Here is an 18,384-nt window from a genome sequence, read left to right on the forward strand (position 1 = left end):
TTGGCGCCTTGTCACTGTCACAGCATGGAGGTCGGTTGTGGATTTCTGAGCCGTTCTGCGAGGAGTGTTGTTGGTACTGCTACACACACACACACACACACACACACACACACACACACACACACACACACAATGAAGAACCAAGTCAGGTGTTACCGTGACCTAATTCGTCTGCAGTTTCTCTGCCGATTTATTTCAGCTTTCTAAAATAAATCTGAGATACACATTTGGACTCAACTCTCTCTGGGTAATGACCTTTGTCAACACCATCTCATATAAAATAAAATTAATAACGTCATATACTGTATGAATTATAACACTAGACACACCTGAAGTTGGGTTATACTTTACATGTTAATTGGTGGTCCTGTGCTTTAAGCTGTAATTAGATTTTTGTGATGTCAATTCAACCATATAAATATATAAATATCCAACAGAACGCCTCTTATGTGGTGACGTGATTTCCTGAATACACATGTGGATCCTTGACCTGGGTGTGGTATCTCTCAGTAGAGATTAAACAAAAATGAGAGAGCACAAAAGGCCTTGACTCCTACAAGGAGAGGCTCTTAAAACGGTTAAGTGGAGCCGGTGTTGTGTGCAAGAAGCGTAAGCGAATTCTTTAACTGACCCATCTGAATTTAATAGCAGTTTAGTTTTTTTCTAGGTTAGTAACGAGGCTGACACAATTACATTTATTCAACGTAAAGTAATTTGGGAAAATGAATATCTCAGGCGGTAGAAAGAAAGAAAAAAGTACTTCTCCATTGTCGTTTATAATTCCTTCTTCCGTTGTTTTGAATGAGTCACACATGCTGAGTTGTGCTTTTATTTGCTTTGTATTTGCGTGTATTGAGTGGTTCTTAGTCAGAGGTTTTACCGCCTCTGGCATGTGGGGTTAGAAAAAAAAACGGCACACCAGAATCAGTGGTCATTAGTACTCAAAAAGTCAAGCTTCAACCGGCTGAAATACCAATATAATCTACCAGCTGCATGGCGGGAGCATCGTAGTGCACAACACACGTTAAACAGAAAACGTCTGCACAAACCAGACATTGTAAAAGTCTGGTTTGTAAGAGTTAAAGATGCAAAGCCTTCTAAAGTGACTTTAAATATGTGGAGCTTGCAAGTTAGTCGTCTGATAAGATACTAGTTTCTCAAATAGTGTGCCAATGCAGAATGAGCAGGTCCAGGTCTGTGCTCCGGGGCAGCCATTAGACGCAATGTGTTCATAAGTGTTTCATATTACACTGATATTGCAGAGGATGTCCCAGCTGCAGTACCACCCCCGTCCAGCGGTGGCAGTGTGCTCTACCTGTCTCCCTCTCTGTTCCCGGTGAAGCTGGCGTCGCAGGGCCTCTATCCTGGCACAGTGGCTGGCATAGAACTCACACAGAGACTGGCATTGGCAAGGGAGCGAAAGGCCAGTGTGGGAGATGAATAAAAAAAGGAGTAGAAAATATAGAAGGAAGGGTTTATTATGTGGATTAAACAAGAGAACATGAAAGGGAAGGAACATGGAGGTAAGAGGTCAGGATGTACAGGGTGATGAAGAAGCAAGAAAGGAAGGAAGGAAACACAGGAGGAGGAGGAAGAGGAGGAGGAGGAGGACAGCGAGTAAAATTAGACAAAAGGGCAGGATGAGCATCGGAGACGAAGAGCCCCAGTGGGTACGGAGTGGGCACAGCAGTGGTGCGAGAGAAGATTTTGGGGAGAGGAAGTGGTGTAGAAAGGAAGGTGGAGGGCAGTAAAGTCAAACATGGTTCCCACCCCTGTGGTCTGTGGCACCACTGGGACATCCAACACTGCTGGTTCTGTTGCTCCAAGGCCTTTCACCCCCCTTTCTCGAATCACTGTCACAGTCACTTTAAGTCGAATACTGAACCCACTTCATTAGATTAGCCATTAGGAAATCTGTTTATTGTGGTCTGGGTTGTCTCTGCATCCCACACCCCCCCCCCCCCCTGGTTTGGAACAGACCACAGGACTAATTCTCCTCTCTTTGACCTGACTCGGTGTCCTGGGGAGGGGGACAAAATGTGCTCCAGGCTGCTGTGCTCCTTCCCTTAAAGGAATAATATGCCTCCATCTTTCCCACTCAGTGGTAAAGTGTGGTTGGAAGCTATATGGAGGAAGGGGGGGTGGGGGGGGGCGCGTTCGGTGTTCCTGTGCACAGCTAGCTCTCTCCCAAAACACAGCAATTAATACACATAGCAACACACCGACATAAATACACAGATAACACAGATACTCTGCTCAAATACAAATGTTAAAACACATCAGTAAACATGAACATTGTGGTAACACTACTGAACTACTGTGAGTTTTGGGTTTTAGGGAATGGGACAGGATATGATAAAAAAAAACTGAACACCAAACCCATGTTTGGAACATGGATCCCGTTGGATTTAGCAAAGCTAGCGAGCTAATCTATTGGCTGTTTAGTTTAATTGTATGTATTTGAGCAATAAAGCACTATGACAACGCGTCAAACTTCAAGCAAATAAGTGTCATTAAACGGATTTGCTCGTGTCACTACTTCCTTCTTCTGTTACATGAATATTTAAAAACAATTGTGCAGCTGTGCATGTTGTAATGTGCTGGATGAAGATTGTTTTCTGTACTTTTATTGTCCATTTGCAAGCGTTTTTAAGTCAAGGCCCTGTTATTGATTTTAAGAGAGGATAAAAACATGATAGAGTGGAATGTGTCATTCACGATTCGGGGGGGGGGAAATATATGAATGATGATATTTTAGCTTAAAATTGACATCACGATTCTCTGCCACGATGTTTGTTGCACAAATGAAGCATAAATGCAAAATGAAATGAGAATCTAAGTCATTAAAAAAAAAAGAGAAAAGAAACAAATTGAACATAAAAAAAACAGGTTATTTAGAAATTGAATGGTGACCAGGGTGAACTGAGATTGTGGTTTTGATCGTGCAGGCCTACTTAAGGGTCTATTTTCCCAAAAAAATTGGAAGAAACAAGTTACTATGTCGCACTTTTTATCTATTTATCTATCTATCTATCTATCTATCTATCTATCTATCTATCATCCTTATCATCTATCTATCTACTATCTATCTAATCTATCTATCTATCTATCTATCTCCATCTACTATCTATCTATCTCTATCGCTACTATCTATCTTATCTACTATCTCTCTATCTATCGCTCTATCTATCTATCTCCATCTATCTACTCTATCTCTCTCTATCTATCTCCATATCTCTCTATCTCCATATCTACTCCATATCTATTCCATCTATCTATATCTATCGATCTATCTATCTATCTATCTATCTATCTCATCATCTATCTATCTATCTATCATTCATATCTATCTATCTATCTATCTATCTATCTATCTATCTCCATATCTATCTCCATATCTCTCTATCTCCATATCTATCTCCATATCTATCTATCTATCTACTACTATCTATCTATCTAATCTATCTATCTATCTATCTATCTATCTATCTATCTATCTATCTACTATCTATCCATCCATCTATCTCTATCTATCTATCTATCTATGTTAGTTTGTTGACTGTTTGGCTCATCAGGGCAATACTGTAGTAAGTTGAATAGTACAGACCTGACCTTTGCCCTTTTGTGAGGTGTATAAATGTTGAAGTTAACAGGCTGCTTACCTTCAGCTGGGTGTTGAACGCGTCTATTTCCAGCAGTTTGGCCCTGGTCTCCCTCTCCACGGCGTCCAGCTGTTCTCTGAGCTGCTGCCTGCTGCTCTCCTTCTGCTCCACGGCCTTTTGCAGGGACGACAGACTGTCACCTGAATGCACACAGACGGCGTCAGGTCAACTTGGGTTTTATTACTCACAGTAGGCCCGCACGATATTGGAAAAATCTAGATGGCTTTATTCGTAAATAATACATCGTTCTCGACTGCTGCGGTGATTTGCATCTACATAGAAGATAAAAATGAAAAAGGATCTTTTCTAGTGTTGAACTCTGATGCTTTACAAACACCAAAGCAGGTCAGCGCTGTGACTAGCGTTGCTCTCCTGAAGTGGTTTTGGAGAAGGACATTAGGTAGAAATACGCTGGTTGACTAGCGTGACACCCTAGTCTTCATTTAATAATCAACCCAGGCTAACGTGGATGACAGCGACGGCTTGTTGCTTTCTCTAAATTTCATGCGCACATCGAGATGTCGATGCTAAAACACAATATCGTTCAGCCCTAATTCACAGACATACTTAGTCAGTGATTAGATTAGATTAGATGATACTTTATTCATCTGTATTGAATTTGTGATTATTTGGCTAAAGATTTCTATTTCTTTCTGTCTACCTTGCTGACACAACCACAAAGCATTATGCAAATGATTGCATAATGAAGTCACACATATGCAAATTAGTGTATGATGTCAACCCCCTGCCATAAATTGCTTTCTAATCTGTGGGATCACTGTGGTAATTCAACTGTATCCTTAAATCCAATTAAGAACCGTCTCTAACTTTAAGGCCAGACCATCCAGATGTGACATATTTATATATATGTGATATATGGTTAAGTGTGTGTTTAGTTTGTGCAGTACTCACGATGCAGACTGTTCTGTTGAACCTGTTTCAGCTGGTCGTTGAGACTCTGTTTATCAGGAATTAGCCTCCCCAACCACTGCTGGGAGTCCTGCAGACAAACACGTAGTCACATCAAGAAAAAGAATTATCAAGAGTCATATTCCCTCTTCTTTACTTCATAAACGCTCATTTAAAATCCCAGATGAGCTCCAAGATTAGCTCTGGGGAGTCATTCCCCGGAGTCCTTATTTCCTTTTACCCCCAGCATGTTTCCTTGGATCAGGGAGGCTCCACAATCATGTTTGCAGCTGTCGCCGTGGTCCCATTAGACGTTCTGCGATGCCATGTTACGTCCTGCTACGCTGTGCGGTGCCCTGCTACGTCCTGCTGGGCCTTGTAATGCCCCACAGTGCACTGCTACGCCATGAACCACTACAAAGAACTACTACAAACTACTATTTTTTGTGACTGTTATTGCCGCTCTTCATTTTAACCTCAACCAGTCGTCAGACACCTCCTACCAAGAGCCTGGGTCTAGGTCTGGGTCTGGGTCTGGGTCTGGGTCTGGGCCTGGGCCTGGGTCCGGGTCTTGGTCTGTCCCAGGTTTCTTCCTTAAAGGGAGTTTTTCCTCGTCACTGTTGCCCTGTGGCTTGCTCTGGAGGAAACTACTAGACCTGTTGGGTCCTTGTAAATTATAGAGTGTAATAAAATTACACAATAAAATTGAATTGAATAGATAATCATATACATGAAGATATTCTTTTTCCTCTAAGAATGTGTCAGTTTTTTGTGACTGGTGATTAACGATGTAGCAGAAATCAATGGGACCATTTGGGGATTATTGGCTGATGACTATACAGTTGTTTGGGCAGTACCTGCAGCTGCTGTTGTAGCAGGGTGATTTCAGCGATGCGTGTTTCCCTGGTCTGATTGGTCTGCTCCACCTCTCTCCGCTGAGCGGACAGACGACACCGAACATCCTTCAGTTTGCCCTCCAACTGGGACTTCTTATCATTCTGGAGCACAGGAGAAGAGGGACGGGAAGGAATATCCTGTTAAGTTTCTGCGGATGTGCCAAGCATTAGATTACAGAGTGAATTTGTTGATAGCTGTTCTCTTCTTTCGGTCAGGTGATCGCTTTTCGTTAATCTTTGACGAAACTTTCAAGCCCTTAACTATCACACAAAACAACCCTATGCAGGAGTTATTACTTTCTCCGCTTTACTGAGGAATTTGATGTATAAATGTATCGGCCGCTTGAATTCTTCTTGTAACTCTGTCATTTTACATCTGATTGACCCGAGGTTCAGTAACAGCCCCCCTTATGGGATTACTGGTATAGTTGTCTTATTTAATCGGTGTCTGTCTTGTGTATCTGTATGTTTTTCTGTTGTTGCTTTTGTATTTTATATATATATATATATATGCATGTCAGTCCAAGGCGTGACTGTCTTTATTGTACACACTAGCAGTGCTGCTGCTTTGACTCATGCAGTATGGCATGATTAGATTACATTAGATTAGATTAGATGATACTTTATTCACCCCACAGCGGGGAAATTTCCTTGTTACAGCAGCAGCATTTTCTACAATAAGAGCAAAAACAAAGAAATACACACGTAAACACAAAAACAAGCAAACAGCAGCCAGTGAGCAGAAGGTACGGCTGGATGTAAAGTGGCGTCAAATAACAGATTTGGTAAAGTGCGGTTGCAATGGTACAGAAAAACAATATTGCAGTGTAAGTGAGTGACGTTAAATCAAATTAAGCTGGCTATGTAATTAATAAAATAGTTTAGCAAAAGTAGGTAACCATAAATAATATTGAAAAAGTAAGTACTTGTAAGTATATAAATACAGATACAGATGTGGTCAGCTTTCCAAAATTCAATCTCCCTTTTGACTGACCAGCCCTATGTTCTACTGTCTACTCTGTGTGTATACAGCATATTAGATTATGAGACTAGGTGTGTTAGGTTTGATTACCAGCGCCTCCAGCTCAAACTCCAGGGTCTTCTTCCTGGCTTTGAGCAGCACGATGCTCTCCTGCTCTCGGTTTCTTTGGGTCAGGAGCTCCTGGCGACGTTGACGCTCCCACTCCAGCTGACGCTGGCGCTCCAATTCACGCTTCGCAGCCTGGACAAAACAACACACACACACACACACACACACACACACACACACACACACACACACACACACACACACACACACACACACACACACACACACACACTTCATTATAACACACTTCATTATACACAACACGCCTTCTTCTACAGGAGTGTAAGTTAGGATCTCTTTACTATCAAAGAATTGATTTCAAAGTACTCTTGCTAGTTTATAAATCCCTTAACGGTTTAGGTCCAAATACATTTCTGATCTGCTACTACAATGAGCCCCCAGACCTCTCAGGTCATGGGACAGGTCTGCACTACAATATGACCCCCCAGACCTCTCAGGTCATGGGACAGGTCTGCTACTACACTATGACCCCCCCAGACCTTCAGGCATCTGGGACAGGTCTACTTTCTGTCCCAGAGTCAGAACTAACAGGGTGAAGCAGCAGGTTCATTCTATGCTCCTCATATGGAACAAACTCCCAGAACCTGCAGATCCGCTGCTACTCTCAGTTCTTTAAATCAAGGCTGAAGACCTTTCTTTTGATGCTGCCTTCTTTAAATTAAGCTCATTTCTTTAAATTTCTTATGCTGCACTGTATTCTATTCTTGTGTTTTATGTGTCCATATTTCTATTTTGTTAACTGTTATTTGTGTTTATTGGTTTTTAATGCTTATGATTTTTAACTGTTTGTACTTGTGTTTTATCTGTTTAACTGATTTTGTGTAAAGCACTTTGAATTGCCCTGTTGCTGAAATGTGCTCTACAGATAAAGCTGCCTTGCCTTGCCTTGCCTATTAGAGTTGAGGTTTAAAGAGGGCAGTAAAAGGCCTCCAAGTTGTCTGCAGCTGATTTTTTACAAGTCTGCAGCAGCTAAACGTTGACTCAAGCATGACTCCTCATTTGACACGAGATACCTGGTACTGACTTTTCCCCTTGGCTCTCTCCTTCATACCTCTCTCCGCTCTATCTCTTTGCGTCTCTCCTCTTCTCTCTGCCTCTCCAGCTCTCTCTGTCTCTCCAGTTGTCGTTCCAGTTCGTGTTGTCGTCTCCTCTCGTTCTCCAGACGCTCACGCTCCTGAGAAAAAAACAACCAGCAGAGTAAACAACTCTCTTATTTGTTAAGGGTCATTTTCTTTTCCTCCTAGTTTCAACACTAGTCAATAAACAGGTAAATAACGGCGTTTTCCCACTGCATGGTACCTCCTTGAACTCGCCTTTTTTGTTATTCCATTACAAAAAAAGTCCCTGGTCCCTGCTAACAGGTACTTTTATTTGTACCACCTCCGTCAAGGTTTCAAGCGAGCTGAGGCGATACCAAAAGGTGACCTGCAGACTGCTGATTGGTCGGAGAGAATCGCCACTAATCACTTCATCATCAATGCTAGCGACAGACGGGGGGGGGGGGGGGGGGGGGGGGGGGGGGGGTCCTGAACGAACCCGACCCAGGTGCCTTATTTTGTTGTTTCTGCCTCCAGCTTCTTTTGAAACTAACGTGTCTTCTGGCTGCCGAGTATCAAAAGCAACACACCTCCAAGGAACCTTTATTATCATCCCCGAGGGGCAACTTGTTGTGCAGCAGCATGTAACATAAATAACACAGAGGTTATGCAAGACGACAACCATACATCTAGAAACCAAACAAAACGTAAAACGTACTACACGGAAGACCACACCTCACATTGACTTATTAAGAAAGCCTATAGCAGCAGGGACAAAAGAGTTTTTGTGTCCATTTGTCCTGCATTTTAGTTTACGATAAAAAAGCATGCGTTGATGTGACTGCTTACAGACAGCGTCAACTTGTGGCTCGAAGGTGAGTTTGTTAACTATAATACCCAGGTATTTGCATTGCTTCACCACTTCTATAGCTTGATCATTAATGAGAGTACAGGAGAGGGTGGGGGGGTTCTTTCTAAAATCGATTAGCATTTCTTTAGTTTTTGCCAGGTTAATCTTAATCATTTTTTTTCAAATAATTCAACAATCTGTGTGTGTGTGTGTTGCGTTAGGTCCCAGCAGTTTCCTGCTATGACGAGCAGCCACGCTCGCCTCACACATGAGGCGGTACTAAACCTGCGTTAGAAAAAGGAGGACCCGTCAAGTAGAGCTGTAATCTCCCAGTCGACTAGTCCATTTATTGGTCGATACGTTGTGGCTCGGCCAAAATTCTGATTGGTTGATTTTTTTGCCGCGTTAATTTCTTTAGATGGAAGCAGAGACCGTTACGGTCTATGGGTGGAAAGCACTACTTGCTAATGGGGGGGGTCTGTCTTCAGAACACCCCCCCTGTTTTCACTTTTGTTGGATTAGCCCGACCCACTGGGGACAGATTGAAGAAAGAACTAGAAAGCCTCGTTTTAGTGGTTCGCTGAATATTTATTTAATTGTGAGTGTTTAGTTTCCAGTCAGTCCTCCTCTACCATGTCGAAGACATCGCCAGTGTGGCAGCATTTTACAAAAATAGATAACGGGGGAAAAAGTCCAACGCAAAGTTTGCAAGCAACAGTTTGCATATCGCAGCTGGACTACAAACATGGCGTATCACCTAAAAACGGTAAGCTAACTTTTCTGCGTTAGGTTGCTCTGTCTGTTTGGAGAAGGCTATATGAACTTATCAGAAGTGGCATGTTTCGTGGTCTAATAATTGTTTTATAACTGCCGGCGCACCCACCCGCAACGACGGTAGCGTTCATATACAGCGCCAGCACGCCCCACCATCACCAGATATGTTTAAGAGTAAAAGCTTTAAATTAATAGTCTATTTGTGTCTCCGTGTCTCCGTGCGAGGACATGCACAGAGCGCTGATGCCGCGCTGTCAGAGCCGACAGACGAGTGTCATTTCAGTGCAAAATAATTAGGTCAAAAATGATTTAATGTACTGCAAATAGCCTACAAGGACAAGTACTGCGGGATTTTTAGTCGAAAATTTCACGACTTCAGTCGACCAAGATTTTCTTTGGTTGATTACAGCCCTAGAGTCAGGCAGGTACCATTAATGGAAGAACTCCATTAGAGATTAATTTCAAAGACACCGGCGTACTGTGGCTGTTAAAGCACTATTGCTAGTATAAATGTAAATATTTTACAGCTTTACACACAAACCATCGGCCATGACCAATTCAAAACAACGTGGCAATGAGAAATCCATATAGTCATTAGAGTGTACCTTCCTCTCCTGCTCCTCTCTCTCCAGCGCCGCCAGCCTCTCCTGCTCCTTCCTCTGCTGCTCCTGCAGAGCCTGACGTCTCTTCTCCAACTCCAGGTTTCCTCGCTCAAAGTTCTCTCTCTTCTTATCCTCAAACGTCACTGTGGTGATGCAAACGGAAGTAAACATTTACAACGTGCAGCAGCTAGAACGTTTTTAAAACACGTAATACACGGTGTAGTGTTTCTGGCCTTGCTTAACACTTAACACTCACAAGTGCACATACACATTATTTGACTTTATTTCAAACTACCAAAGTCTTTTTTCACATGAACGTCAACGGCAAGGGGCTAGAAAACCACTGGAAAGTAAAAGTGGACGGCTGTTTTGTGCCAGTTGATGACAAGAAGAAGCCAAGGAGTTCTGTGGTACGTAGGCAGCTGACATCCTAATCGTACGTACACACCGCCACCGACTTGAGCCGCAAAAAAAACTCTGGCCGCCCCCCCGCCGAGGACGCTTGTCAAAAAAGTACGGGGAATCTTTTTGACGCGTTGGCCGTTCTTTTAGACCGGGAGAAACACACGGACACTAGAAACCTTTATAAATTACATGTATAATGACAGAAGTTGTGTTGTTAGTTGGTCGCAGCGGGGTCTGTTAGCGGTTAGCTCGCTTGTTAGCCGCTGAGCCGTAGCGGCGTGCAGGCAGAGCGACCGGTGCAGGACTGTGAGGGACCATTTAAGACCATGTGACCCGCAGCTAACGCTAACTGGTCCCTATGTTTAAACAACGTTACATCATAAACGATAGGTAACCCGGCAACGGCGGTTATGAGCTTGTCCTCAGAATGAATGTTTCGGTAGGAACCAAAGTTCACATCGCGTGTTTCTCCGGGATCAGCCAGCGCTGAAGGACGTCTATATTCTGATTGGCGGCTGGCGTTAGCCGCTGAACAGCGGCATAGCTCATTACCATAAAGTGGAAAAATGTCAACTTTCTGATTGACGCTCAAAACGCCCAAAGACCTGCACAATTGGTTTATTTACACCTAGCATACATTTTAACATTTTAACATATTATTTAAGCAGTTGCACACTTGTTTCCCCTCCTGTATATATTCAAATATTTGTTCTTTTTACTTTATTCATACTATTATTTCATGTATATATGTATATTTTTCCTAGTATTTCATTTATATTTATATTCTGTGCTTTGTGACTGATTTTGCAGCCGTAACACCGGAATTTCCCATTTATTTTGGGATCAATAAACATCTATCTATCTATCTATCTATCTATCTATCATCTATCTATCTATCTATCATCTATCCATCTATCCATCTATCTATCTATCTATCTATTATCTATCTATCTATCTATCTATCTATCATCTATCCATCTATCCATCTATCCATCTATCCATCTATCTATCTATTATCTATCTATCTATCTATCTATCTATCCATCCATCCATCTATCCATCTATCTATCCATCCATCCATCCATCCATCTATCTATTATCTATCTATCTATCGTATCTATCTCCATATCTATCTATCTATCTATCTATCTATCTATCTATCTATCTATCTATCATCGATCATCATCATCTCATCTACATCTAGCATCTATCATCTATCTATCTATCTATCAGCTATCTATCTATCTATCTATCTATCTATCTATCCATCCATCCATCCATCCATCCATCCATCTATCTATCATCCATCTATCTATCCATCCATCTATCTATCTCCATATCTACTCTATCTCCATATCTCTCATCTATCTATCTCGACCTATCTTCTATCTACTATCTATCTATCTATCTATCATATCGATCTATAGATCTATCTCAATCTACTCCATATCATCTCCATATCATCTATCTCATATCATTATCTAGCTCTCTCATCTATCTATCTACCATCTATCATCTATCTCAATCTATATCTATCTATCGTATCTATCTATCTATCTATCTACCATATCTATCTACCTCATCTATCTATCTACTATCTATCTCTCTACTATCTATCCATCTATCTATCTCCATAATCTATCATCATCGAGCGATCTATCTATCTATCTATCTATCTATCTATCTATCTATCTATCTATCTAAGATTTGCCGACGCCGACAGATTTGCCTCCTTGCAGCTGAAAATGATTGACTTCCGGTAACTTTAGATGCTTGAGTCGGTGGCGGTGTGAACGTACGGTTAGAACAACCGCAGATGTTTGGAAGAAACTGAACCCTGTTTGCAGTTGTCGAAGCATTGCTCTTTACCAAAAGAGTTCAGTAAGGTCCTGAACTCAACAGAGGTGAGGGCAGGTCCAGGTATATGATGTAATGTGCAGGACGAACTACCTGGTAACTTCTTGTCCTGGTTGCTCTCCGCCTCCTCCTCAAACTCCTCCTGCACGCTCTTCTGGTCCGACTGAACACTGTCACTTCGCACACGCCTTCAAGACACACACAAACACACACACACACCGTCAAAACTATACACATTTTGAATACACACAGTCACAGGATCCTCGGACTCTGTATGTATAGCAGTCCACTGCTCCTGATACCTACAGTAGGATAGGTGCAGTAATGCAGTAATAGAATTTCACTGCATTTTACTGTGTGTATGTGACGATTAAGACTAAAGTTTGATCCTGGTCTGATCCTTCTTCCTCCTTTTGTACCCAATTTAACAATTCTATTAATATTCAATTATCAACGTTTTTAGTATTCAACATGTTTATAATGTTGTGTAAAAACTAGTTAATGCAGTTCATCTCTACTTTAACCTCACAACCATCAATTGCTGTTGAAAATTAATGAGTATAACATTTATGGAAACTGCATAATTATGCACATATTTAACATGGCTGTGGTCAGTTAAAGCAACACTAGAGCACCCTTTCCGCTTCAGTGCCCCTACAGGTTGGAAGAGGAATTGCCCATTACATCACACTGTCCAGTTCATTAGAAGTACATCATGCAAACCTGCATAATGTTATGATAATGTACAATTCCACTTCCAACCTGTACGGGAACCAAAGTGGGAAAAGTTCTCTAGTGTTGCTTTAATGAGGTTTTTAGTGAGAGTGTTTACCTGAATGTGGGTGGGAGGTAATCTGGTGGTAACACTGGGGGTAGCGGTAGCCCCGACATCGCCATATCTATGAGGTGCATGGCTAAGATGAACTCCTCGGCTGTTAGCTTTCCGTCCTGGTCGATATCTGATAGACTCCTAAGGGAAAAAATATACATGGAGCATGTTAGGTATTATAGGGACGAATGTCTTCCAACTGTCTATTCCCATTTTGATGAAGATGAAATGGTTAAATTTCCATGTACTGACCATATTGTGGCCAGCTGTCCCTGAGGAAGACTGGACTGCATCAGGATGGTGCGAGCCTGGGGACCTGGGAGAAAGGAAAAATCCCCAAACACATTTAAATCTGTGGCAAACGCAACAGAAATATCATCACAAATGAGGTCCAAGTGTGTGTGTGCGAATACCAGTGAGGTGTCCACTCATCATCTTGTCATGGGAGTTAAAAAGCTGTCTGTACTTCAGCCGGGAGGACTGAGGGACAGCCCAATCAGGCGGGGGCTGGACACTGGGACGAGTCCGAGAAAATAAACAAGAGTTAAGTCATTTGACTTCACTTTAGAGCAGGTCAAAAGGAAAAAATAAGCACATTTAATGTAGGATGCATGTTAAAGATCCTGCATTTTATATTAATTTGGTGCAAAAAGACATTTGTACCTAGCAACGTCCACGGACGGCCCCCCCTTCTGCAACTTGGCACTGGAACGATTAAAGGAAGAAGACTTGTTGACAGAGGGAGCTGAAACAGACAAAGAAGAGTGCATTTTAGTCTGGGGGCTGTGTTCAGATTTTAACTTTAAACAGCATTTACACTTTGTGAAGCATTTACATTTCAAATCAGTCAACAACAAATTGAAAGCTCCAGAGGGACCGTGCTGATCCACTTTTAACTTTATAAACCTATTACATGCAACAAATATAAGATATATATAACAAAAAAAAGGAAATGCAAAAAGTATAAATATGAGCACTTTAAGCCGGTTTGATTGAGATCAGATGTAACATTTAGAGATAGTCCAAATGCTTTGACATCTATAATATACACTTATAAAGTCACGTTAATAAAAGCCGGTGTTATACGACACGTTTTGTACATTCAACTCATCTCCAACAGGCTAAAAATAAGCCAACATTCACAGATATATATTCAAAAATTGTTAGAATAAGACATGATTTAACCCGTGTGTTGTCTTCCCGTCTACTATGAAAAAAAAAAATGGACATGTCACTTTTTTTCCACCATTATTATCAATATTTATATAATATATGCAGAAAGTGTTCTAAAAAGTTACTACTTACCACTGGAAATATGAATGTGTATATTTTGTGTAAATAAAAGCTTAAAAACTGAGACTTTTGCCCACACACACAGTTGCTAAAAGGAGCAGCATGAACACACCAGCTGTGTGTTGCAGTGTGTTACCTGGGTGGGAGAAGCCTGCGATTGGCTGCATGATGCCGGTCGGAGGAGCTCCGTTGGCGAGGGGCGGGGGGAGGGGCGGCGCGGCAGACGAGACGAGCGGGGGGGACACTCCGACGGGGAGAGGTGGCAGGGGGAGTGGAGGCACGCCTGACAGAGGAGCTGAGATGGGAGGCATGGGGGGCATGCCTGGAAGTTGAAAAAAAACAAACAATGTACAGTAAAGACATGGTTATTTAGACACAAAAGCCGGGGCGCCTGAACAATTGGAGGGTTGGTGGTTTGATTCCCGACCCTGCGGTCCCATGTCGAAGTGTCCTTGGGCAAGACACCGAACCCTGAGTTGCCCCCACAGTGTATTAATGTGTGTGAATGGTTCCTGTACTGTGTAAAAACGCTTTGAGTAGTAGTTAAGACTTGAAAAGTGCAATATAAATACAGTCTATTTACTAAGCTGCATAAGAGAAAGACATCAGAGAGAACTATCGATTTTTATCTAGATTTCTATACAAATCTATGTTTTCATATATTTCCATTCTATAGTAAATGGTGTGTGAGAGTCACGGTTGTGAGTCTGTATTGTGCCTTATAACTTTATTGATGTCTGAAGGAGAGTGAGCAAGCATTTCCTAAATGACCTTCGGATAAGGAAGAGTGACATCGTCCTTATCAAATACATCTGCAGTGTTCAGTTTTAGCAGTAGAGTTTTTTCAGGAAAAGCAGTTTTCACATGAACTGATGATCAAAGATCATATCTCATAACTCTGTAATTACACTAAACTGTGTGTGTGTGTGTGTGTGTGTGTGTGTGTGTGTGTGTGTGTGTGTGTGTGTGTGTGTGTGTGTGTGTGAGTGTGTGTGTTGTTTCTGCTGTGTTAACTTAGCAGCAATGCACCACCACACCAAAAATGACCAATTGAACCAGTGCAGCAGAATGCAAAATGTTTTAGCATTGACGCTATTTAGTAATAATAATAATAATTTTATTTAACGGCGACTTTCTAAGCACTCAAGGTCGCTTTACTGACAATAAAAGACAGATACAGGGAACAGAAAAGTTATAAAAACAGTTATATTAATAATAAAAAAATCGCAACCTAAAAACTGCATGTGGGGCAGATGTTTTGGAAGCACATTTTGTGATTTTGTCTGCGTCTTACCAAAGCCACTGTGTGGGGGTAAGGTCAGCGCGGGTTGTTTCATACTGGGAGGGAGAGCGGGGGGCAGAGGGTGACCCTGGAGTTTGAGCTTGATGAGTTTCATGGCGATGGAGAACTCGTGCATGTCCATACGACCATCGCTGTTCATATCAGCCAGGGCCCTGAGAGGGTGCACAGAGAGAAGGTCAACAGACTCACAAAGGGTGTCACAACCTTAGAAAAGAAATGGTGTGAATGCACGTTACTACAAAACAGAGTGCAACTTCTGACATGATTGATCTGGGTACTGTTGGAGGGTAGGAGCGGTCAGTAAAACGACGCGCATTCGTTCGTAGCGTCACAATAATCCGTTTCTTTATTCTATAACTGCAACAGAAACATAAATAAACTTGTCTTAAACAAAGAAATAAACGCTTGTCTCACAAAATGCGATTGAAAATTGATTTTCCTTCCGCTCTCTAGTCTCACACACACACACACACACACACACACACACACACACACACACACACACACACACACACACACACACACACACACACACACACACACACACACACACACACACACACACACACACACACACACACACACACACACACACACACACACACACACACACACACACACACACACGGCTCAGGTGAGGTCTAAATATAGAGTTAACACCCCCTTACGTCATCACCATCGTCATCACAGTTAACATGATTGACAGTAATTGTAATCCGCATTATCTGAATATCAGTATGATTATAAATGACATGCATGTGAAAAGGTTAAAACTAAAATCAGTGTAATGGCTTCAACACTCAGGTTTTAGTCAAGTAGTAGTCAAAATCTCACTTGTTGATGTGTGAATCCTTTTTTATTACGTAGGATATATCCTGAGAAACAAATACAGAGTCAAGATAACAGCTCTCCCCCAAATGTGTCTGGCTCTTTGGCTCTTGGACCCCTGGTCTAATCCACAAAGGGGGGGGGGGGGGGGGGGGGGGGGGGGTCTCCAGGTCACAGTGTCTGTGTGCTTATTCGTTATCTTTCAGTAGGAATGTGACTGAGAGTTGTTTCTGACCCTCAGTTCAGGACTTGCAGAGTGAGGGTCACAGAGGGACTGCAACCAGAGACAAGATGTGTCTCTAACATCATCAAGACAACTTGACAAATTTGTAGAGCTGGGTTATAACAAAATGTACCAGAATATGGAGCTAGAACAGTGACAGTAACCTGTGGTATTGAAAATAAAATTTGGCATTGTCGGCATTGAAATGTGAAAATGACGGAAAACCACAAAAAAATCAAAAATAGAATAATATCATAATTACGATATTATTTCACTTTGACGTTTGGTTTGCATCCATGATGGGTTTTTATGTCCCAGTCAATGTACATTTTTTTCTTGATGTCCTTTTTTTTTACGCTGTCAAGATTTTTTTACAATGTCACTGTTTTCAGTTTCAACTTTCTGTCCCTGGGCTCGTTGGAGATGAGCCAGGTCTGCGCAGAATCGATCCCCGGCGATCGGCGCCCGTTGGTTGTTCTAATTGAAATCTGTGTGTGTGTTGTGGTGTGGTGTGTGTGTGTGGTGGGTGTGTTGTGTGTGTGGTGTGTGTGTGTGTGTGTGTGTGTGTGTGTGTGTGTGTGGGTGGGTTGTGTGTGTGTGTGTTGTGTGTGTGTGTCTTTTTGTGCGTAGGATCAAGATGTGTTATATCACTCAGTGGGATGAGAGAAGCCAAATGACAGCGTTTCTCAGCCTACTCTCCGATACATGCCCGGTGGTTAACAGTACAGGTATATCTCTCTCTACTCTATTCTCTCTCTCTTTACCTAGTCTCTTCTCTCTCTGGCTCTCTATACTGTCTATCATATCTGCTTCTATCTCTGTCTCTCTCTCGTCTTCTCTCTCTCTCTTCTCTCTCTCTCTGCGTCTCTATCCTCTGTCTCTCCTCTTCTGCCTCTCTCTAGCCCCTGTCTCGCTCTCTGTCTCTCTGTCTCTCTCTCTCTCTTTGTTTCTCTCTCCTCTCTCTCTTTCTCTTCTCTTGTCTCTCTTGTCTCTCTTATCTTCTCTATTCTCTCTCGGCCTCATCTCTCTCGTCTCTTCTCTTCTATCTTTTCCTCCTCTCTCCCCCCCCCTCCCTTCTCTCTGTCTCGTCTCTCTCGCTGGTCTCTCTCTTCTTGTCTCTCTCTCTCTCTCTCCCACACCCCCTTACAGTTTTTAAGTGGACGGGAAGGGACATGAGGCATGAACAAGGGAGTGTATTAGGTCACTCATTGTGTGTAACTGGCGGCAGAGAAAACAGAATCGGAAATGAGGAAAAACGTAAATTGATTGAGATAAAACATTTGAAATCCCAACCAATTAAATGTACCGTAATCAGTCTTTCAACAAATCCATTATTGGCGTTCATGCACTTAGCAAGAACATGTGGTGGATGTGTATCATTAAGTTAAAATAGATTATTTTCTCGACCGATTATAGTAATTCTTTGGTCAATAAAATTTCAGAAAATGGGGAATAATGGCCATCCCAATTTCCAAGAGCCCAATTTAATATATTGTATTTGCTTGTTTTGGCCAAAACCAACCACAGTACCAAAAAAACCTAACCCACATATTCTGGTTATATATTAATACTTAAATAGATATAATATATAATATATATAATAAAAATAGATGAAATGTGAAGAAGACTGATGACTTTTCTTTGCTATAAAGCTAAGTTGTGTCACCTCGAATTGACATTGGCAAAAGTGCAATTAAGACCCATTTCTGTCTATTTCTTCAGATTGAAGAGTAAATCAATGCTCTTGTCTGTATTTTAAAGGGACGCTGTCTTTCTCCAGAGGGTCCAAGTGTGGCCTTTTTTTT

The 18,384-nt window shown here is 41.9% G+C and overlaps 1 protein-coding gene across 9 annotated transcripts in view; it reads right to left on the reverse strand.

Annotated features, from left to right (window-relative positions):
• The window catches only part of itsn1 (intersectin 1 (SH3 domain protein)), a gene marked incomplete at its 5' end in the record, with an annotated part of 74,894 nt that extends 59,214 nt beyond the window's left edge, over positions 1-15,680 (reverse strand). For 7 of the 9 annotated variants that reach the window (XM_032511888.1, XM_032511885.1, XM_032511892.1 and 4 more), the window contains 14 exon segments: positions 1,316-1,399; positions 3,663-3,802; positions 4,575-4,662; positions 5,429-5,569; positions 6,540-6,689; positions 7,630-7,752; positions 9,845-9,984; positions 12,197-12,291; positions 12,936-13,073; positions 13,185-13,248; positions 13,346-13,446; positions 13,596-13,677; positions 14,362-14,547; positions 15,520-15,680. In XM_032511888.1, the coding sequence (XP_032367779.1) occupies positions 1,316-1,399; positions 3,663-3,802; positions 4,575-4,662; positions 5,429-5,569; positions 6,540-6,689; positions 7,630-7,752; positions 9,845-9,984; positions 12,197-12,291; positions 12,936-13,073; positions 13,185-13,248; positions 13,346-13,446; positions 13,596-13,677; positions 14,362-14,547; positions 15,520-15,680 (1,693 nt within the window). 9 annotated transcript variants of the gene reach the window in all.
• Between the last annotated feature and the right edge of the window lie 2,704 nt (positions 15,681-18,384).

Source organism: Etheostoma spectabile, unplaced genomic scaffold (genome assembly GCF_008692095.1).
Source record: "Etheostoma spectabile isolate EspeVRDwgs_2016 unplaced genomic scaffold, UIUC_Espe_1.0 scaffold505, whole genome shotgun sequence".
Classification (NCBI taxonomy): domain Eukaryota; kingdom Metazoa; phylum Chordata; class Actinopteri; order Perciformes; family Percidae; genus Etheostoma; species Etheostoma spectabile.